We start from the raw sequence: 22,395 nt of genomic DNA, 5'->3' as shown, positions 1-22,395 counted from the left end.
TTGTACAAGTATACCTAAACCTGTATCCTTTTTAACATGATAACAAAATGCAATACAAATCTACTTTCGACAGCTGTTAATGATTTTTACGGCGTTTATACAGGTTACAGCTTAGTTTAAAATAAGCCAAGTACATCAAAGTGCTTGAAAAAAAAGATGCCAATCCTTAATTTATCACAATCACACTTAACAGGATAAAAACAAAGCCTTTTCCCTGGGGTCTTCCGTGACCCCCCTGGCATCACCCCGCCACCCCCCAGAGGGGCCCCCCGCCCCACTCTTTGAGAAGCACTGCCATAGGGAGTTAGGTTTCAATTACCCTGTATATTTAACATATACTGTATATACATGGGAACAAATCTATTGTCCTATATCTTACCTGTGCAGAGTAGCCGCAGAAGAAAGCGTACCAGAAGTGAACAAAGGTGAATGTAAAATTCTTGTAGAAGAAGTAGCGTAGAAACTTGCACATGCGCAGGTAGGACCAGCGGCCATGCACCAGCAGGAGACGCTGCAGGAAGCGGAACTGGGCGAAGGAGTAATCGCTGGACAGCACTGCTTGCATGCCTTCCTGGCCTGAGATGCCTACGCCGATGTGTGCCACTGAGGAGAAACACACACATCGCGTTACGACTTTTGCCCACTACATCAGTGGTCCCCCAACTCTTCTAATGTCACAGAACAGCTGAGGTACTGTACATACTGTATATTCCTTTCGCGGACTAGAAACCACGGCAGAGGTTAATCACTAAATAAAGCAACTTACTAAAAATGAACCCTCGGGACTAATGTATACAGGTATGCCTTAAAATGTAAAATAAAAAAAACAAACTAACAAACAAAAACCAACAAAATTTTTTTAAGTTAGACTCCTATTCACAGTGTTAACATCATTGCTACTTGCGTTAACCCGACAGTGTTTTAACTTGTCCTTGGCAGTAGCGCTAACAAAAGCAGATTGGGCGAGATGGTTATTGTCTCTCGAACCCTTTGGAAATTTTATACAATGGGTTTGTATCTTGCCTTGTTTTTTGATGACATACCTGCACAGCTTCAATTCCATTTTCTACCCATCATGCTTGAGATATTGTCACAAAAGTGATGAGAAGGAACTGTCTTGTCAAAATAACTTCATTTTTATAATATATTGCCAAGTCATCATGGCTGGCCATTAGTTGTACATTCGCTTGGGTTCATTATAACTACTACGTTGCGTTTACAACTTCTTTTATTTACTGGACGACTGTTTACTTCAACTTGCAAACCAAAGTTAGAGGGAAATGCTGGACCAATTAACTGAAGTCACACAAATTTCCACCTCGTCTGAAAATCAATAAGCTCCCAGATGATCACATAATATCACAATTGTCAATCACCCAACCTTACTAATATCGCCCACCAGAAGGTAATCAACAGGGTGGGAGTTCTGCAGGGGTTGGTGTATTTGCTCCGCGATTATTTATTTTTTGGTTGTGATCCACATTGACGTAAAAATCATGACATTAAAATTATTGTTGAGAAAACACTTAACATAGAACAAAGATTCAGCTTACCTTTGATCATGCTGACGTCATTGGCGCCATCGCCGATGGCTAGTGTGACCGCACGCTTGTAGGTCTTGACCAGCTCCACCACCTGTGCCTTCTGAAGCGGCGTGACACGGCAACAGATCACCGCTTTGCACATGCACGCCGTGCGGAGGAAGTCTTGCTCCAAGCTGGGGTCCAATGCATAAGCCTATCACAACATCACATTAAAAAAACAAAACAAAAAACACCAATGTAACTCTTGACCGTGGCTCTTTTCAGGCCAATGTCTATTTCAATATTTGGCACAATAAGATTCAACTACTTAATTCATATTCCACGAATGCAGTAATATTTAGAATACAGTGTTTGGTCTCGTGGACCCACATACAACAATTCACTGAAGAACATTTTTGACTTGATTTCCTATTTAAGGTCAAACTTAGCAGACAAGAAAATTAGCAAAAGGCTAAAGTACATGGGGCGTACCAGACTGTGTCCGTTGATGACTAGACCATACTCGCCTTCCACCACTTCATCCGCAATGGCTTTTGCACTCTTACCCAGGGTCTTCTCTGCCAAAAAGTCACAATTCTCAGTGGCATCTGGTTTCATGGTCATACGGGCATGCCTGCCACACATACAAAAATATATTATAACAATAATAATAATAATAAACAATTAAAATGGTAGAATAACAATCAGCAACAGCTACCTGAGCAACTGCCTGACCTCCTCCGGCGAGTTTCCAGAAATGATGAAGACATCATTCATCTCCTCACGCAGCAGGTTGCATGAGTAGCCAATGTTTTCTGCTGTTTCTGCAATATAAACAATCGATTGTTAAATAAAACTGAGAATATTGATTAGGCGCCCCCTATTCCACAAAGTCAGCTGGGATAGCCACCAGCAAGCCTGCGACCCTTGTGAGGATAAGCGGCTGTCGAAAATGGATGGATGGATAGATGGATTAATGGATGGGTGGATATTCAGATAACTCACTTGACAACCTACTTTTATACATGCAACCTGCCCTGAAAAGCTAATGAAGATTTCATGTCCTCAGACTCCTCCAGGCCTATTCTGAGCACTACGCTGTATAATGTGTATCAATTAATGCACGTATACATTTTTATAAAATATAAAGCAATCTAAATTTTAACAATAAAATGTAATAATGACAAAATATAGGCACAATATTAAAGTAAAATACATAATCCTAATTGAAAAATAACAATAAATATGATTTAGAAGAAAACAAAAATACATGAATGCGTACAAATTAATGTCAACTACAGAAAATTTGAAAAGGTATAAACATATTTTCATTAATAATAAATCAATTTAATACTGGAAAAATTAAACGAATAAGAGGAAAATAAAAGACAAATGAATAATCTAAGATAAAAAGTAAAGCACTAAATAAAATGTAATTAATGAATTGAAGTGAAACAATAAAATAGAAAAAATAAAGAAATAAAATGCTTTTCAAAATAAAAATGGCGCTCAATGGACCTTGTACAGCATGTTTTTTCCTTGTGAGTGTTGGTCTAATTTGTTTTTTTTTTGTTCTCACGGTTTATTCAAAACCTTAAAATTAAAAAAAAAAAGTTAATACCTTGCTTGTCACCAGTCAGAACCCATATTTTGATGTCAGCTTTGGACAGCTGCTCAATCGTCTGTGGTACTCCGTCCTGCAGCTTGTCTTCTATAGCTGTTGCCCCTAGCAACTGATTGCATGAACACATCTGCTTATCACTTCACATCCAAAGCCATCTGTGTTCAAGAAACGTGTCCTACTCCGTACCAGCAGGTCTGTCTCAATCTCCTCATACAGCTGATCTAGTTTGCCTTCACGATCATCCAGCGCCGTGCTGGCCTCGTGGTGGCGCTGTTGCCATTGGAGAAAAAAGTCCTCGTCCAGGTCCTTGTAGGCAAGAGCCAGGGTTCGCAAGCCTTCACCTGCAAACTCCTGCAGGGGGAACACACAATAATCAGTCAACTATGTGTGCATAAAAACCCCGTAAGGCACAGAAACTTTACTGACATTGAGATGCTCCGTGGTGACATCCATCAGTTTTGCGCAGGAGCGATGAAGCCTCTCATAGATGATCGTGTCCGCTCCTTTACAGTAGAGGGACAGCTTACCCATGGGGCTGCGAACTGGTTTGAATTTGAAGCAGACCAAAATAATAAAACACTTTTAATCTGAGGTGGTTCGAAATAATGATATAAAATTGTTTGTGACCACATTAAACTTGTTAAATGCAAAAAAAGAAAAACAACACAAAAAACATTGAAATTATAACATGCAATTTTTTTTTTTTTTGCTTGTTTGTTCATTGGTAGGGATCTGATATGTTTTCTTATGCGCTGGGCCTTTAAAATGCAAGCGGTTTGATGAGTGGTAAAGAATCACACTGTCAGCTAAGGAAAGCAGTGCACCATTTAAAGGGCCCGTATCATGGAAATTGAACTGCTTAAAGATTTTAACGATGTTAAAATGCAATGCGCTCTCAGCACAGGCCACAAACCTGGAGATAAAAATGGCTTGTGATGTAATATGATGACAATAGTCCCTTGTACTGGTCCTCATGCAATTTATATGTATACATTTAACAGTGGAAATTTTAAAATATCATGATATGGGCCCTTTAAAGATTTCATTTAATTAAGATTTTTCTGAATAGTTTGCATTTCTGACAGGTTGAACAAATTAGATGACTCGTAGTCTTAACACTCCATGAAAAATCCCATCCATTATAAGTGACACTGCATTTCTTACTTTTTTTTTTTTTAATTGGATGAATGGATTCATAGAACTGATTCCAATACCAAATCTCAGAATAGCAAGATACTGCATGTTTGCTAACCACTCAATAGGACAGTGCAGTTGTCATGGTGTTGTAGCAAATTGAAGTTACCAATGACAGACATCCTCTTGCGGACATTGTTGAAATCCAGTATGGCCAAAAGTTTGTAAGTGAAATGCTGCCCCATTTCTACAATGGAGATGCTATCAGGTGTCCGTGAGCGAAAGACAAATCCGAAGTTTCTTGCAGCTGTGACCAGAGCACCCTCATCAGGAGACTGGGCTTGGTATGAGAGCTCCCCTGCAAATATATATATACAGTATATATATATATATTTTTTTTTGAAGTTCAGTTGAGTTTTGTTCAAATCTGTAAATAAATAAATCATTGTATCCTACATTGTGACTTTTATGACCTCACCTTCTTTCTTTTCCTCCGCCATGACAGTATGGCAGAGGGCTAGCAGTCGGAAGAAGGCGTGCACCTCAGGGGTTTCTAGCTTAACGGCTTCCACCAGGGAATGATCATGGAATGTGAAGCAGGGGTCGGCCAGTGGATTGAAGGAGAAATCCACCGTCTCTGTGTTCTGTTCAGAGATATGGCATGTCTGATTTAGAGAGAGGATCAACCCTGACTCCCCCATGGTACCTATGGACATTTCTACATCAAGCAATTGAAATAAAAAAAAAAAAAAACACGTTGTATTCATTCAAGTGTTTCAAGAAATAATAAATTATTGAAACATTTAAGCAATGTTACAATTCTATATTATTTTTTTGCTTAAAAAACTTTCGGTAAAACACAAAAATTCTTTGGATCATATCGTAACTGGAAAGTTATGATTGACATGCCTGACATCAACAAGAGCTATATTTAATAGAGACTTTAATTAGTTTCAACAATCACCTCATTAATTTCAAGTCTTTGGCCCATGTAGTCAAAAACATCGCCTGTAAAGAAACACCAGCACAGCACTTGGGTGAATTTCACTACTTAACCCACAAGGCCTTTATTTCTGCAGGTCAAGTTTCCTCACCATACGTCTTGCCGTTGATGGAGCACTTGTTGAAGGTCATTATGTTTTGTGTCAGCGTGCCCGTCTTGTCGCTGAAAACGTACTTGATTTGTCCCAGCTCCTCATTCAGAGTAGTGGTGCGCGCTTCGGCAGGAGTGTCGCTGCGAGAGTGGTACATCTTCCTGTCCCAGTCAATGTAGAAACTGTTGCCAAGGCGGATGAACTCCACACTGTCAAAAAACAAAACAGATGAAGGGATGAGTTCATTGGGCTAAAATGCAACATATTATCGAGGTTATGTTAAAAAGATCATAACGTAAAAGGTCTTTGTATAACATTTCCAGCTCTGACCATAGCCATTTCTCACTCTAATTTAAACATGATGTGCATGACATTTAAATTTTTCTAGAGTGAAAAATGACATTTACAAGTAACAAAAATGTGCTTTGTGTGTTATACAATGCATAATCAAATTGGAGATTGGGAAAGCATAAAAAATTAAAAGAGGAAAACAAAAACGTGTCCTGTGACTTGGGTCACGGTCGGTGTGCATATTGTACATTTGCGAAGCATTATGAAATCGGCTTGGCAAAATCTATCATTTCAATTTTTATTTATCTATCATTAACAACCCGTTTACAAAGCAAAATGTAAGCATTATCAAGTAATACCAAAACTATTTTCAAGGACAAAATATTCCTCAGAATAAAGAACAAATATTTGCTGTTAGGTGACTGAGGTGTTTTCTGCATGCCATTGTTACAATGTGACTGTGGCTTTAAAACATTTTCAAAAATCTACAAATTGGAGAAAAAAAATAAAAGATGAAAGCAAACAGAAACTAGCTATATTTAGATAGAGTAATTGTATTTTCTGCCTTTCTATAGCATGGTTAAACCGATTTTAACAGTATTTTTTAATTTAGATTCCATTATATATATAGATATATATACATAGATTCCATTACGGCGGAGTTTTAAACATAGCCATTTTGGACTCACCTGACATAGAGTGAAATAGGAACAACAGTGTTGAGGATGATGACATAGGACCAGAAAGTGAGAAAGGAGGAAAAGGCAGCATCATGGCCATTCTGTCTGGGCAGGAAGACAGTGAATGCAGAGCCCTCGCCCAGCTCCCAACAGTAGTTCCCGATGGCCAGGATGATACACATGAATGCCAGGAAGCCAAAGATCTACACACAGAGACATAGAATGGGGTGTGAAAATGTGTCTAGGATACTGAATAGGGTGCACAGCGTCAGGTATTTGGGTTTGTTTGTTTTTATGCAGCGGCTGATTCCAATATGGAAATCTGATAAAGATATTTGGGCATATTTTAAAGCACTAACATCGGCCGATTAAATGATCCAGCAAATATCAAACCGGTCGGGCCCTATCTTTAAGTAGCCTTTTTGGATTAATTCAAGGGCTTGCCTCTGGGAATTTGGGTTATAAATTTAGAAATCCTTAAATTGCTTCTTTTTGAGGCTCGAATTATAAAAAGATGCTCACAAAGAGGACAAGGATGTTCATCAGACGGTCCACACTGGTCCTCTTGAAAGTGCTTTTGCCGCAATTCTGCATCAGCTTGGTTTCTGGGCCTAAGAGCAAAAACAAAAAGATGAAATCTGGCTTCAAGTAGGATATGATAACATTCCTTCCACCTCCACCTTTGACCCACCTCCAAAGAGCACCAGTCCAAAGCACCATTCAGTGTTCCTCAGGGTACAGCCTCGCAACAGGATCTTTTCATTGTTCAGAGCATACTTCTGCCCTGCGTAGGCCAGCGTCCCTGTGAAGCAGTCCAGCCGGTTGTTTGGGGGCTCACAGAGGACTTCGCCTTTGTGAAACAAGACAAGGGGTTAGGGACGAATTATATTGACATCATCATGTTTTTCGTTTCTTTCTTTTTGGCCCTACCATTGAAGTCCGCCAGTTTGCTGACATCATCGCCGAGGTCTCCCGTCACCGGCAGAGCCTGGCGCACCTTCAAATTGGTCTCACTTAGATAGAAGAAGAGGAATTTCAGACAAAATGAAAATGACAGATTGTGGAGCCGGATCGAGACTTACCCATCAAGCTCTGCCGTCTCAATATAGACTAGGTTGAGTGGTTCACTGCTGGACAGCAAGAGGAGGTCGGCCTGAAAAGTAGTTAGACTGGAATTATAAACACCAAAAAAGAGCTAGCCTTGTTAGCGTAGCTGGTTAAAATTAAATGACCCAATAGATTTACCCAAACTGATGCGACTGTAAATGTTGGCATTTTGACCCTAACACTTGAGACAGTGAAAGAACATTTTTATACAAAATTGTATCACAAAATCATATCAAATTAAAAACATTTTAAGCAAAAGCCTCACCCTAAATCAGTGCTTCTCAATCATATTTTGCAAATGCCCCCCAGGAAAGAGAGATTATTATCTACTGTATAAAAATGATATAAGCATACCTAAAACTGTATCCGTTTTAACATTGACAAAAGGAAAAAGCAACAGAAACCAACTTTCAGCAACTGTTAATGACATTTTTTATATCATCTTTTATACAGGTTAAATGTTTGTCTAAGCCGAAAAAACCCAAGTGCGTCAAAGTGCCTGAAAAAAAATGTCAATCCTTATTTTATCACAACTGCACTTCACATAGCAAAAACAAATCCTTTTCCCTGGGGACATCCGAACCCCCCGCCCATTATTTGAGAATCATTGTCCAAAATCAAAGCCTTACTGTGACAAACTGGTTGTTTTCCAGCTTGATGATGTCTCCCACCTGCACATCCATCCATTTTTCATTGCGCAGTCTGGCGGGAGGAAACAGGATATATGGGTTTGATGGCAAAACAAATGCAGTTGTTTGTATTTCAGGAAATAAACCCAGCCCAAATATGGGCGTTGGATAGCGGTAGCTGTATTGCCAACAGGAAGTTTCTAGAGTGTTTCCTGTTGTAACGGCCCACTTAATGAGTAACTTTGCCTGAGCTGAAAAACATTGGACCAACTGGTACAGATTCTGTGACTACTAACCAGTGCAAATCAATCAGAAGGCAACTAGATGCCTAAACTGAGTGTAAGCGAACAATAACAAGACATTATTTTGTTAGTTTAGCTGGCTGTGCCTGCAAGCGACACAACGCTTTGAATTTGTTGCATATTGTTAGCATTCTGGTTCCAAAACTAATGGCTAACAGATGTGGGGCAGTAGAATGTTCAAGTGTGAATTTTTATAGTTCAGTCCCCTCAAAATGTCAATGTTGTTGTTTATTTAATACTCTTAAACTGTAAATATAAAAAAGAAAAAAATCTTACTTTCCATCAATAAGAACTTGGACTTTTCTGTTGTTGACTTGATTGTCACTACGGTGGCGATTCTAGAAGCAAACACACGATAACATGTTAGATTATTTACCCACATTTCCGCATTCTAACTCATTAGTTCTTGATTGTCTGTGTATCTGAGCAAATGTTTAAACTATTACATCAGTTTATTTAGTGCTTTTTTCCCTCTCGTTTCTTGCCTTCTTTAATAGTGTTCATGAACCATTTGAGGGTAAAAGCTCATGAGTGAATCCCACAAGGGAAGCAGATGGGTTCCTTGAACAGCGTGACATATGAACACGTCACTAAGAAAGGGAACTGGACTGTTTTTGTGAAATCGGGAGTGATGCAATCAGCCATTTACTAGGAATTCAGTCAGCTCTCACATGTCTTCGACTAAAGTAATATTACAAGTTTCAGTAATATTGGGAGTCATATTTATAGTTGCCTGCTGGGAATTTAAAGTTGAGACTTTAAGAAGCTTGTTTTTGTAGAAATCCCCAAAACAACATCTCTTGTCAAAAATGTCTATTTTCATCAATACCTCAAAACTAATCTCCACAACATAAGGCTGGTTTTGTCAAAACACATCACATATAATATTCCAACCATCCATTCTCTGTAATGCTTATCCTCACTAGGTAATCAAGTGGCAGAACGCTTACACCACTTGAGCTCATTCTCCTTGTACTCGGCAAAAAAAATCTCAACAAACAAAAACAATAGGGCAAAAGTTGTGAATGTAAGGTGGCATTAAAAAGATGGGTGAGGCCCTCACAATATCATCAGTTGCGTCCTTAGCAGCAGTGAAGACCAGCACCAACACCAGAGGCACTACAGTGGTAAACCAGGACAGCGATGAAATCTCAGGAATCAACTGATGGGAAAACAGAATGAGTTAAGCCCAACTCAAATCCCTGGAAAGTCAAAATAAGTGTTTCGAAATTTGACACACCACAAAGATGTGTTGTTGGCAACCCTGTCAATATGACAAAATAGCTTAAAAAATGATGCTTCAAAATGAAGAGGAATCCATTATTTCTGCCCTTGAATGATATGCGTGTGTCCGTCAAATGTGCTGAAACTATCAAATGTAAACTGTCAATCAAATAAGTCTATTACAAACTGGTAAAATGGATTCTATGTTATCAAGCATGCAAATAATACCTATAAAAATGCATTTTGCCATTTGCGATCGACTGATAATACCTTCACGTGTTTAGGGTTCAGGTAAAAACTAATTACAGCTCACCTGTTTTCTCGGTTTGTCTTGTGACTCTCGCAATTTGAGCTCGGATTGGTTGTTACTTGACCCCTTATATCATTTTCAGTCGATAGCAAGTGTCAAAGTATGTTTTAAAGGTATTATTTGTACATAAAAAAAATGAAGGAATCAAATTATTTGAGACAAAATATTAAAAATGACCAAGTAAATTATCGCTTTAATATCTGCAATTGAGTACAACACAGTTTTCACTACTTGGTAGAAACCAGCAGCGTTAATTCGATACCAATAAATGCCTAAACAAGCTGAAAAGCAACACAAGAGGAGCATAGAGCCTATGGGGAAATGGCACTTCTGGCATACCTGGAGCACCAGCAGGAATAAAAAGTATGCATTAGCAATCCTCTGAAACTGTTCAAAGAGGTTGAGAGGTAGGAAGGTGAAGAAGTTGTACTTGGATGTCTTGATGGCATTCATCTGGAAAGGAGAAAGAACAGGGCATGGTTTCAATGTAATGCAACTGCTTTGACTATTTCTATTGCACACAGCTTTTATGAACAACTGAAGAGAGAGGTTATTAGGTACATTATGTGCAAAGTTCTTTGATTGTCAAATATCGTTGGTTGTTTATTACTACTGCACAAAGGGGATTTCTCCAGGTTGTTTTTATGTGTGAGCCTATAGCAAATGTTTAACTAAGTTAGAGGCTCAAATGAAATGGGAATAAAATCCAGAGTCCAGGTGGTTGTGGTCCGCAGTTGGACTGGACGTTTCACCAAAAAGTACACACAAACAAGGGATCACAGTATCGGTACCTACTACTCAAGTAATTGTTTGGAGGCAGGGAAAAAAAAAAGCCAAATAAAAGCAAAGCACTTATAAATGTGAGTACAAAGAATGTAATGATTGACACTTACAGCATATTTAAAGGAGAAGTTGTATTCCCGGTCATTGGCCCTGAGCTTCCTCTCCAGCTCTGACATAGAAAAAAAAACACACAAAAAAAAAAATACATGATTCATTATATATGATGTTATTAAAGAAAAAAAATGGTGTGCAGGAAAATCTTCACAGCGCCGAATAGCTTTTCTTTTTTTACTTAAAAAAAGGCTTTGCAGTGAGGGCGCGAAAGATGAAGCGCTAAGTGGCAAGGGAACATTTTACATCAAAATCACAGACTCGTCAGGCTTACCTCGCTCTTTCTTCTTGACACAACTGAGGCCAAAGAACGACATCTTCTTGTCCTCTCCTTGCTATCTGTCCATCATTACTGTCCGCATAACTGTGCGCATTGTCACTTTCTGTGGAAATGCGACAACGTTACCATGGGCAACAGGACGTCTCAACATTGCCCAGAAGATCAAAGCTACTACAGAACATCCAATTAAATCGTTTAACCAAATAAACAATTAATGACATACTTGGGAAGAGAAATTATTGAGAAAAAATATGACACCCCCAGTTGAAGTTTATTCTCAAACTAAACACAATAGATTTTCACACTGTTTTTTTAACATAGAGATTCTGTTCATAAAGGTAATGAACAGAATCGGGACACTCACTGGAAACAGATTCGACTTACTGCCTGAAATGTGGCCCAAACTCTGACCACCTTGCAGCCGCAACTCAGACCAGCCACTTCAAAAATGCAGGCGCAGTACATGGTCCACTCTGACTCAATGTCCCTAGCCTCCCCAGGGAGGTGGAAGAAATTCTGCCTGAGGTGGAAGTTGACAAGGGACTCTGGCAGGCATTCCCAGCAGACCTTCATGATACGATTGGGTCTGCCAGGTCTGATCGGCATCCTCCCCCACCATCGCATCCAACACATTAGTTGTGATTAGTTGACAACTCCGCCACCTTCTTCACCAGAGTGTCCAAAACATGCAGCCGCAAATCCGATGATACAAACACAAAGTCGATCATTGGGCTGAGACCTAGGACCTATGTTTGAACGTGGTGTTCGTTATGGACAATCCGTGATGAGCACAGAAGTCCAATAACAAAGCACCACCCAGAACGATGGTGCTTGGTAGATAGGCACAAACAACAATCAGGACCCGTCCCCCCTACCTGAAAGCAAAGGGAGGCAACCCCCCTCGTCCACCGGGGTAAACCCTAATGTACAGCTGCGGAGTCGGCTGCTCTGCACCGTGGGCAACTCCAGAGTGCAAAAGAGTCCAACCCCTCTCGAGGAGACTGGTACCAGCGCCCAAGCTATGTGTGGAGGCGAGTCAGACTATAGTTTGTCAGAATTTCTTGGCCTCAAATACCAGCTCAAGCTCCTTCCCCGCCAGAGAGGTAACATTCCATATCCCAAGAGCTAGCTTCTGTAGCCGGGATGAGTGCATCAAGGTCCTTGCCTTTAGACCTCGCCCATCTCACGTCGCACCCGACCCCCATACTTTTCTTCATTAAAAGCATTCCAATTCCAACAGTTGTTTTTCTTGCAAGACTGGAATAGATTATTGGCATTTCCGGTCATTTCTGAGGTGACAAAGATGTTTTAAGTAACAACTGTGGTGAAGAAACAAACTCGTATCTCAACCGTATTGAACCGTCCTTAGTCACCAGGAGGCATATTGTTTTATACATTATTAGCTGTAGAAGGACAAAACAGTAATTAATGCATTGCCTTCTTTGGCATTTCCCCGCGTGATAGCCTCTCCTACACACTAGCACGTTCTGCTTTTTAAATGTTCTAGAACAGGGGTCACCAACGTGGTGCTCGTGGGCACTGGATAGCCCCCGAGGATCACATGAGTAGCCTGCAGGCCTCTTCTGCAAATAGGTTTCCCAGAATGGAACATTGGTGATTTTCTATGAATTTTACAAACAACTATACATGAATTACATTTACATTACATATTATACTTGAATCACATATTTACTACAGCTGTTCCTTAGTTATTGTGAAAAATCATTAACATGATCGGTGTCTTCACATAAACTGGTAGCAGTAGCTTTCAGTTTCTAAAAGGTTGGTGACCCCTGTTCTAGAGCTCCCCTGCAATTATCAGGGGAGCTCTAGAACACGCATGTGTGTGTATGCATGCGTGCATAAGAAAAGCACACAAGAACATGATGAGCAAACACGTCCACATGGAATTTAATAAAGAGCCCATTAAGGAGCAAGTAGGGTGTAAAACCTGTACGTTGGTTCTTGCAGATTTATGTTCGGATTTGCCCTGCATTTCTTATCACACGATTTAATCACATTTACGTCGTAAATATTATCATCCAGCAGTTGTCTCCAACATAAAATCCAGCATGCATGTCATCGAAGTTAGATGGTTCACCACTAAATCTAAAATGAGAGAAATTATTTTCATCTGACCCAAGTGTATTCAACTGACTAGAAACCATGTTCAACATGAAAAAAAAAACCCATGAAGGTATGGTTTTCAGTGCAGATGTTGCAGCACAAAATCACATAAACACTACATGTTCAAAAGCCTGATGAGAAACCACGTGCTGCTCATCAAAAGTCAAATCAGTCTTGTAAACCTGTGATGATTAACCGTTTTTGGGGAGCTCCTTCCTTTCAAGGATTTAGTCACCAAGTTAATGTCAGTGCAAACATATAAATACCAGCGACATATGGTAATCCAGGAACGCGAGTGACAAGAACTCTATAAGCATATGATGACCCCATGCTGTATGTTGGCGTCTTTTACCAGAGAACGCACATCATATGAATCATTCGGACCAAGTCGCAAGACAAACAGTCCACTGTTCACTCACTAAATTACCCGCCCAAGTTTATTTTCCATGGTGACGCAAGGCTAATGTCCACGCTGTCTGACAGGAAGACTTTTACTCTGCATACCATCACATAGGCGGGGGGGACTTTCCAAGGTTTACCACATTCGCACTAATGTCAAATGATGGCACATTTTGTCAACTTTTAAATCACTGTTTTCAAGAGAACTGTCAAAATATGTCAAGTTCAGTTACATATCAAAATACTATTTCGTTTGGAGACACGATAATAGAATAATATGATAAATAAATGTATATTTTGTATAGTGTACAAGCCTGTTACTTTTTATCATTTGCTGCTATATAAGAATATATTGCAAACAAAGGAATGGGAAGGTTCATTACTTCAACTGGGATAAGTTCATGAGTTCATTAGGTTGAACCAGTGGTTCACAAACTCTTTTCAATTTTGTTCCTGTTGTGAAATTCTTGTTTGTTTGTTTAATTGTTTTCCAGCCACATATGCCCTAAACCATGTAAAGCATTTTTGGATGGGGAAAAAAAAACATGGCTGGCTTATTTATTAAACTTTGGAACTAGTGTTGTAGGTGTATCTTTGGTCGTACTTTATCTAGCAACACCAGAAGATAGATATCGTAACGTTCACGTAAAACATATCTAATAAAGGCATGTCCTGCAAAGGAGTCACATTATAACACAATCTAGCAAGACATTGCCTCATGTTCCATTTCATTTTCTCTTAATTTGAAAAGAAAACTGTACGCTTCTCATCACGTCTTTTAAAAAAGGTTATATTAGATTTGCTGATACCTGCATAAACCCAGTTAAAAGTCATTGCTCAATAAGGAAATGGTTATTACTAGCTAGTTTATTTTTAAATTGTGGGTTTGGTCTACTTTTTTCAGTTAGTTAGCAAGCTATTCTCATAGTCATCCTAAAGGTTAGCTGGTAAGTTAGTCTGTAAATAAGGTATCAGGTAAGTTATTTCCTCATTCAGTCAGTCCATTTTTTTTTTTTTATTATTTGGTATTACGGTTGGCACATGGGGGTTTTCTTGTTTGTTCTTTAGGTGAGATAGTTCATTTGTTGTCAGCTGGATATGTCTGATGGTTTGTTGGGGTGTTAGTTTCCTTATTAGTCTGTTTGTTCATTTGATTGGTGAGGAAGGAAGGCCACACACCCGAGTGTCATGGGCGAGTACGGCTTAACTTAATTTATGATTAATTTGCTTTTTGTGGGTTTATCCTTCAGAAGATCATTAAATTTGAACAGTTATTGATGTATACATAAGACGAAAAGAAACAAAAGCTGTTTGGAGTTATTATGATGGGTGTGATTGGCGCTGCTGGCGTAACGGTAACAGTATCCCAGTGTCACATTCACCTGTGACCGGCTGAAGGATTCAGAGGTCACGCAGCATGAATGGCTGTCTTGTCCGATGGATTCATCTCTGGTTTCTACGCTACACACCGTGTCCATTGTCAGCAAACATTGCTCACTTTTTCACCTTGTGTATGCATGTATGCCGGTAGTGTATGTAAACGTTTGTGTGTTCATCTTAAATAGAAATCATCCAAGCAAAGGCCATGTGGGGGGAAAAAAACAAACCATGCAAATTATTTTAAATGTCCTTTTTCTGCCTTTTTGAACTTTCATAAACATTCAAGCATTTAAGATTATTGACTTTCGAAATTGTGGAAAGTTGAGCAGAACACAGCATTTTATCATCTTGTTAGTTTTTGTTTTTGTTAATGTTAATTTGGTCAGTGAGTAGATTTGATTGCTCAGTCAGGTTAATTTGTCCATTTGATTATATGATCATTTGTTCACTTAGTTCATTAATCATTTGGTACGTAGTATCATTAGTGCTCATTTTTTTACATGTAGTTAAGTTAGTTCATTATTTCAAACTGAGATTGTGTGCAAAGAAGTAAATTAGTCAGTTTTGGGACAATATGGTCTGGTTAACTGAGAGGTAAATATCATAACACAGTTTCATCCCCCAATACGACATTTTTTATGTTTTACATGTGTTGACGATTCAGCCTTGATGGATGTCTGACATTCTATTTGCTTATTTTCATCATCTTTTATGTGGGGTAGATGGGTCTGAAAATCAACACTGATGCTGAACCTTTTTTTTCTGTAACTTTCTAACCTGTATGAAAAGAACAGCGTTTAAAAAAATATTTCCTGTTTTGACTAGACTGTTGATGTGAACCGAGCCACAAACCACCTTCCTTTGAGTCATCCTGAATTAAGAGAATGTGACCATGCCTGTAAGATTCTTCCATTAAACAATGGTCTACTGTGACAGATAAGGCAGCAGCTGGATTTCCTCTTGTGTCTAATAGCAAACAGTCAAAGTATAAAAAAAAAAGTTCCTTTTTGTGCAGGAGAAAGTTTTTGCTTCCAACAAAAGTTGAAAAGAGCGTAATGTTAACCTTTGATGAAACAAACTCACTTTTAGGCTTTTGACGAATACTCCAGCATCCTCCCAGGTTCTTTTTTGCACCGCAAAGCTTTATCAGTGGCTCCTCGTCTTTATCACAGCCACAAGCTAATAATAACATCAAGTCACCAAACACAGCGTCTGTGAATCATTCCACCTGCTCACTACCATTCCTGTCTAGATATGAAGATTTCAAACATTGCTTTGAGTTCGCATCTGGGAAATGTAAAATTGAAATGGTGTATTCTTTTTTGCTGAATTTTTCATCAATACGCCTAGTCATACAGCTTGGACTCCTCCGCAAGCTAAACTTGTGTTTTGTAGCCATCAAAGAAAACTTAGGGACTTAGACAGTCTAACATACATTTTTGTAAACGAAAGACAAAATGAGATCTGTATACAGAATGTGTATACAGTATAAACATTAAGGACTGTTTTGAGCAGGGAACTCCAAAACGAGCGCCACATATAGACAAATGGAAGGAAATTCCAATTTGTGTTTATAAAACAGACTAAAACCAATGTATTTGTGTCAAAAAACAATATGGCCGGAAGATAAACATACTGTATTTAAACGCATAAAAAAAGATCACGTTGTCAATGTGAAAAAAAAGAATAAAAGTTTGATTTCTTTTTCAGATATAAAAAGTCATTACAATTTGGTCATTTGGTCCTCAATCCATAGAACCTATGTTGTGTGGAATTAAACACCTCAAAGAATTGTACTCAAGAAACCTAATGTAAGCAAGTGTTTTTGTGAATGTTTAAAATAAACTAAACTTCGAAAATCCATACTTCTTGTATGTTTTTGTTAGTGCAGTATTAATGAACATCTTCAGCAAATCTAACGTATGCTAATTTAAAGTCTTCAAAAAACGTTTTTTTGTTAACATTAAGATCGTTGCAGGATTCCATAAACCTCAAAATACGCAGTCTTGTAATCATTTCAAAACAAATTAGGAGTCTTCATTTAATGCTGAAGGAAAATCAAAGTTAGTTTTTGACTGACCTAACATATATTATGTTTTTGTAAATTTTGACTCATGTCAGAGGGACAATGGCAACTCTCGGCCGGAAACTCGGGAGCACTGCACAAGGAGTCACGAACAATCAAGCTTTGAATAATTCACATGACCCTTCAGGCCTCCTCTCATCTTACCTAATTAAACCCCTGACCTTTTAATTGACCTTTATGGATGAATAATCACATTCATTCATTGATTAGAGATCATATGAATGAAAGCTTTTAATGTTCATGACAGACTTTTATGCTCACATGCTACGCTAAACCGTATCAAATAATTTAGGATGGAACTATCGACAACTTAAGCCAGCTAGCAGTTCACAAAATGATTTCCTGACCAATTTACGAGTCTAGTGCTTTGAGGTTTTTTGTTTTTTTTTTGGCTTCTAATAGCTACTCAAACTACCGGTACATAAAAACTATCCATCCATCCACCCATTTTCTATAGCCGATTATCCTCACAAGGTCGTACACTTGATGGCGCCTATCCTAGCTGACTTGTTTTTGTAATGTTGGAGGAAGCCGGAGTGCCCGGAGAGAACCCACACGAGCTTGGGGAGAACATGCAAACTCCACACAGGAAGGCCTGAGCGAGGTGGATTTAAATTCCGTGTCCCTGAATTGTGAGGCAGATGTACTAACGACTGTTGAGCCGCCACACAAAAACTACACAACCAATTTATGATGCAATTTGTTGCCACAACTTAGACAATTTTGTGTCTTCAATGAACCTAATGTAATGTTTTTGTGTAAGAAAAAAAACTATGCATATGTTTATTTAAACATTTTGATTAATTAGTCTTTTGAGACATGCAATGTACATGTTTTTGGAACAATAAACACTTGTCTTCAACAAACCAAATAAGTTTAGTTCTTCTGTGAACCCAAAGTACACGTTTTTGCATCAGTGAAGTAAACTTACTGTAGAGTCTTCAATTAATATGTTTTAGTACAGTCATCAAAGTTATTCACATTCATAACAAGCTCTTTTAACAAGCTCGTAAAATATAGTCATTTTTCCGGTAAAGTGCAACCTCACTTCCTCAAACAGATTAGTTTGCGATCTCAGATTCAATCACTTCAAAGTTAGTGCGTCATCTACATATTGCAGAAGTGTAAAATAACATTTATAACTCTATAATACTGTACAAATGCCATTGGATTTCTCTTTCTGCCAAACATATAGTATTAGGTAAAGTATATCTAGTAACTCTTTCACAAAAAATTACATGAAATGGAAGCATAATTTAGCTTGTCTTTTTGCCTCACGATTGGATTATACTGCAGTTACTGTTGGTTTCTGAGACTTTTGTACAGTACTGTAGGCTGTTAAAATTTTAGGATGAGTCGCAGTCAAATGTTTAAAAACAGCTTCACTTTCCGGTGCTCTCCAACACATTATACAAACAAGATATTCAATGTCTTAATACTTAAAAATGTACAGTAAACTGAGAGTCATTCTAGTTAATGAAGCATCCTCCACATCATAAGGCGAACTGAGAAAATACCAAGATGTGCAAAGCTGTTATCTGAGCAAAAGATGCCTACTTTGAAAATGGTTTTACATTACAATACATATTCTGTTTTGAATTACATTTTTGTTTGCCAATCTTTTCCATCAAAACTTTTTCCATAGTGTTTAATGTAGAAAATTGTTAAAATAACGAAAAAATACTGAATTAAGATGTGTTTCCAAACTTATGATAATTTTCAGCACTTTTTTTTTTGGCTCCAACGCTCTACAGATGTAGTGTATTACATTTATCACGTACAACATTGCACAAATTCAAACCACACACTCCAAGCATTTGGAAATATGGAGTGTATGTGTAAATTTATGAATGTTTATTTCTGTTATAAGAGTACAGTATAGGTATTTGGAGCGAATATGTGATGAGACTATACATATGTATGCATGCATATGTCCATCCATTTTCTATAGACATTTATCCTCACTGGGTCGCTGGTGCCTATCCCAGCCGTCTTCGGGCAGTAGGTGGGAGTGACTGGTTGCCAGCCAAACGCAAGGCATACAGAGACAAACATTTATACTCACAACACCACCTAAGGGAAATTTGGAGTGTCCAATAGCTACACCTACTATGCATATTTTTGGAATGTGGGAGGATACAGGACTGTCCGGAGAAGACCCATGTGAGCACAGGGAGAAAATACAAACTCCACACAGGCTGGAATCGAACCTGCGACTTCTGAACTGTGAGGCAGACGTGCTAAGCAGTCTTCCAACATGCCGCCCATGTATGTATGTATATATGTATTTGTTTATGTATTTCGTACTGCACTTCTTGGTGGATAATTTAGCGTAGTTTAAAGAGTATAATTCATCAAAGTATTAACTTCATCCGATTCCTTTTTGAACAGTGTTTCAGCAAGGGAGGGATCTCCACACAATGACGTTTATTTTTTTTTGTTTTTTTTTAGTACTTCATGTTCAAAACAAGAAGTTCAATCCGGGAAAATTTAAAAGAGCAAGAAATTTAAATTGAGCAGAGGCCGGATTATTACCATAAATTATCTTAAAATTTACTAATGGACCATAATGTGATGGCTTCTGATACAGTAACTTAATACTGTACCCTGCCAAAATGTATGACATTGTTTTACTGATGTTATACCACAGACAAACAAGTTTTTTTAAAAAAGCTAAATGCGTTTGAAAATGAGTCACACGAGGACTTCATAAAGTCCCACTAAAGCACTTTCCATCAATCCGTGGCTAAAATGAAACAACGAAAGCGTCGTTCAAAGAAAGGAGAAGCTGATTTAGGCCAACTTCTTTCTTTCTCACATCTTTACTTACTTAACTTCCAAGAGTCTAAAAATAAACCTCGGAGCGACTTACCTCAAGTTCCGAGCCGAGGGATCATGGGCGCTGTTTTTTGGGGTATTGAAAGGTTGTACTGTGCCTCTGTTCCGAGGAGGCACAACGACGGAATAATGTTTTCCTTACCGCTACTCTATAACGTCCACCAGACCACATCCCTCCCTCCTGGCCACGAAGTGAGCCCTCCTCTTGTTCCTCTCTTGATACCTCCCACCATTGCCTCCTCGTTGCCAAAAAGCCCACCCTCCAAAAAACGGTCCAATTTTGGACCCAATCATCGCGCTTTCGACAAATCTCGCGGGATTTCCGCTCAACGACGATTAATGATGACGCCTTTATAAGTTAATGCAAGGGAACTTCAATGCAAACTCCCACATCACATTCATTATTTTGTATTTTATTTTATTGATTCAAAAAGCACTACAATCATTTTGAAACGATGTTTTCCATAATGCCTTATCGAGTATTAAGGAAACAGGGTAAGATGCCTCGATTGAGAAAATTGGCAATTTTCTTTGAAATAATTTTAATATCGAGATAACATGTTCAAAAGATGTGAGCTTAAGTAAACACTAGGAAGGAATTTAGTTTAGCCCCACAAGTCATTTTGATCAATACGCACTTGATATTTAAGCATAATAAAACTTCATTTTAACATTCTTACATCAGCTGAAACGAAAGACAAAACATATTCTTTTCACAACCATTTGTTTAATGACCATTATAATTATACTGTAAATAAGAAGGCCTGTGAGAAATCATATTTTCAATTTGTTTAAAATGTGTCAGAAAAAAAATCTGTGAGAAAAATATTCTATTACCTTGACAGAACGTCAGCTTTTAAGATACTTCCAGGCCACGTGGGCCGTATCCAAAATAATGATTTTGGAACTGATTTAAGTCTTGTCTACTTGTAGCCGGGGTTCTTGCAAGTAAATGTCTCAGTTTTTCAAGCCAGTTGATTACCCTACATGTGACTTTTGTGTTAATATTTAATACAAGTGTGTACATATCAATACCCCCCAAAAAACAGAGGCTCGTTTGGTAATGTTACAGTAACATATTACAGTTACAGTTAGCTTACCTCTGAAAGTATACTGTATATATTTTTTTCAATGACAAATCATTTAATGAAACCGCTAGGGTCCCTAATTTTTGTAAGGAGCCATTGTTAATATCCCAATAATTAGTAATGGTTGGCAAATTTAGCTCAAAACCAATGTAATGAATTTGCAGCGGTAATGTTTAGTAATATCACAGATTAGTAAACACCAAACAAATTAAAATACACATCTGGGCTGTGTCACTCTCGTGTTCACTTTTGTCCAACTGCAGTGAGAGACAAGAGACTGACTTGGTCAGCTTATTTAGGCTTGCCGTGCTTATTCCTTCTCCTTTCATGATGGCAAAACTAAACTGACCCAGGTAAGATAAGACACATGATGTTTTGCCTTTTTTTTTTTTTTTTTTTTTTTTTTTTTTACTTGTCCCAGTGCAATGATGGAAGAATGCAGTACCTGACAAGCCACAGTTTTATAGTTAAACAGTCAAAGACTGTGAGAAAGCCAGCCAATTCTTCAAAATTAACTCTAGTATATCAAGTAATGTAGGACATGAATGCCCTTAGTACGTTTTTAATTTTGCAGTTCCTCCCAGAAGCAAAGTTGAGACATTGGTCTACAATTTGATATGTTTTACCTCCCAGATTGAGCAGCATCCAACGTAAACAACAATGTTCCTGTTGTCTCGATTGACCTTTTTTTTTTCATGTAGTGCGATGTCATGTGGGCGATCAACAATAGCTGGACGGTCTACCAGTCGACCGCGATTGACTCATTGAAAGCCCTGTGATGGCTGTGTACCTTTGGGATTGTGGCTAACCTCAGGACCTAGTGTCGATTTGGGATGTCAGTTGAGTGTGAGAGTCTGGGCGTAAGTTTTGAGCTATAGCAGGTCCTTGTGAGATCTTAAATTAAAACTGGAATGTTCATTTTCATAAGGGCCAAGTGATGGGAGACCGCAGCAAACGAGGCACCATGATGAAAACAGTGATTGTGCATTTTGACCGCAAGAGGGTGCTATGGCCTAATCAAGATACGTGGGCTTCACTAAGGTATTGGATGCATTAGAAAAGACACTTTCAATCAAAACGGAAATACGTACAATTATGACTACTGAATTTCATGGATGTCTATCGAATTGCTATTTTTTTCTGGAATTAGAGTCAAATTATGCGTTAGCACATTTTTTTTCTTAATACTGTTTTCAGTGTTCAAATTTCTGTAATGTTTTATGGAAATGACAAAAATACACAGGAAAACGATTATCTTAAATCAGATCAAATGGTTGTGACAATATCCTTAAAATTACTTTTGGGAATTTTGTGTGGAAATGGATGATTTTTAAAACATTAAAAATCTGTATAAATGTATTTAGATTGTGTACATTGGGTTAGTG

General features: G+C 38.3%; 1 protein-coding gene across 1 annotated transcript in view; it reads right to left on the bottom strand.

Annotated features, from left to right (window-relative positions):
• LOC148429278 (putative phospholipid-transporting ATPase IM) overlaps positions 1-20,097 on the bottom strand; it is a 26,001-nt gene extending 5,904 nt beyond the window's left edge. The window contains exons 1-23 of the mRNA XM_088419981.1: positions 19,957-20,097; positions 11,087-11,195; positions 10,812-10,870; positions 10,258-10,371; positions 9,448-9,546; positions 8,661-8,722; positions 8,083-8,155; positions 7,429-7,499; positions 7,277-7,359; positions 7,038-7,196; positions 6,869-6,957; positions 6,356-6,549; positions 5,376-5,584; positions 5,246-5,289; positions 4,760-4,925; positions 4,451-4,639; positions 3,574-3,689; positions 3,334-3,498; positions 3,145-3,256; positions 2,242-2,347; positions 2,016-2,157; positions 1,554-1,737; positions 380-603 (exon numbers count right to left, since the gene is read on the bottom strand). Coding sequence (XP_088276107.1) covers positions 380-603; positions 1,554-1,737; positions 2,016-2,157; positions 2,242-2,347; positions 3,145-3,256; positions 3,334-3,498; positions 3,574-3,689; positions 4,451-4,639; positions 4,760-4,925; positions 5,246-5,289; positions 5,376-5,584; positions 6,356-6,549; positions 6,869-6,957; positions 7,038-7,196; positions 7,277-7,359; positions 7,429-7,499; positions 8,083-8,155; positions 8,661-8,722; positions 9,448-9,546; positions 10,258-10,371; positions 10,812-10,870; positions 11,087-11,129 — 2,703 coding nt within the window. The 5' untranslated portion in view covers positions 11,130-11,195; positions 19,957-20,097. The remainder of the gene's footprint in view (positions 1-379; positions 604-1,553; positions 1,738-2,015; positions 2,158-2,241; positions 2,348-3,144; positions 3,257-3,333; positions 3,499-3,573; positions 3,690-4,450; positions 4,640-4,759; positions 4,926-5,245; positions 5,290-5,375; positions 5,585-6,355; positions 6,550-6,868; positions 6,958-7,037; positions 7,197-7,276; positions 7,360-7,428; positions 7,500-8,082; positions 8,156-8,660; positions 8,723-9,447; positions 9,547-10,257; positions 10,372-10,811; positions 10,871-11,086; positions 11,196-19,956) is intronic.
• Between the last annotated feature and the right edge of the window lie 2,298 nt (positions 20,098-22,395).

The sequence above is a fragment of the Hippichthys cyanospilos genome, chromosome 1 (assembly GCF_059441005.1).
Source record: "Hippichthys cyanospilos isolate Australia breed blue-spotted pipefish chromosome 1, RoL_Hcya_1.0, whole genome shotgun sequence".
Lineage (NCBI taxonomy): Eukaryota > Metazoa > Chordata > Actinopteri > Syngnathiformes > Syngnathidae > Hippichthys > Hippichthys cyanospilos.
Note: the sequence above shows the minus strand (reverse complement) of the source record. Positions and strands in the feature narration are given on the sequence as shown.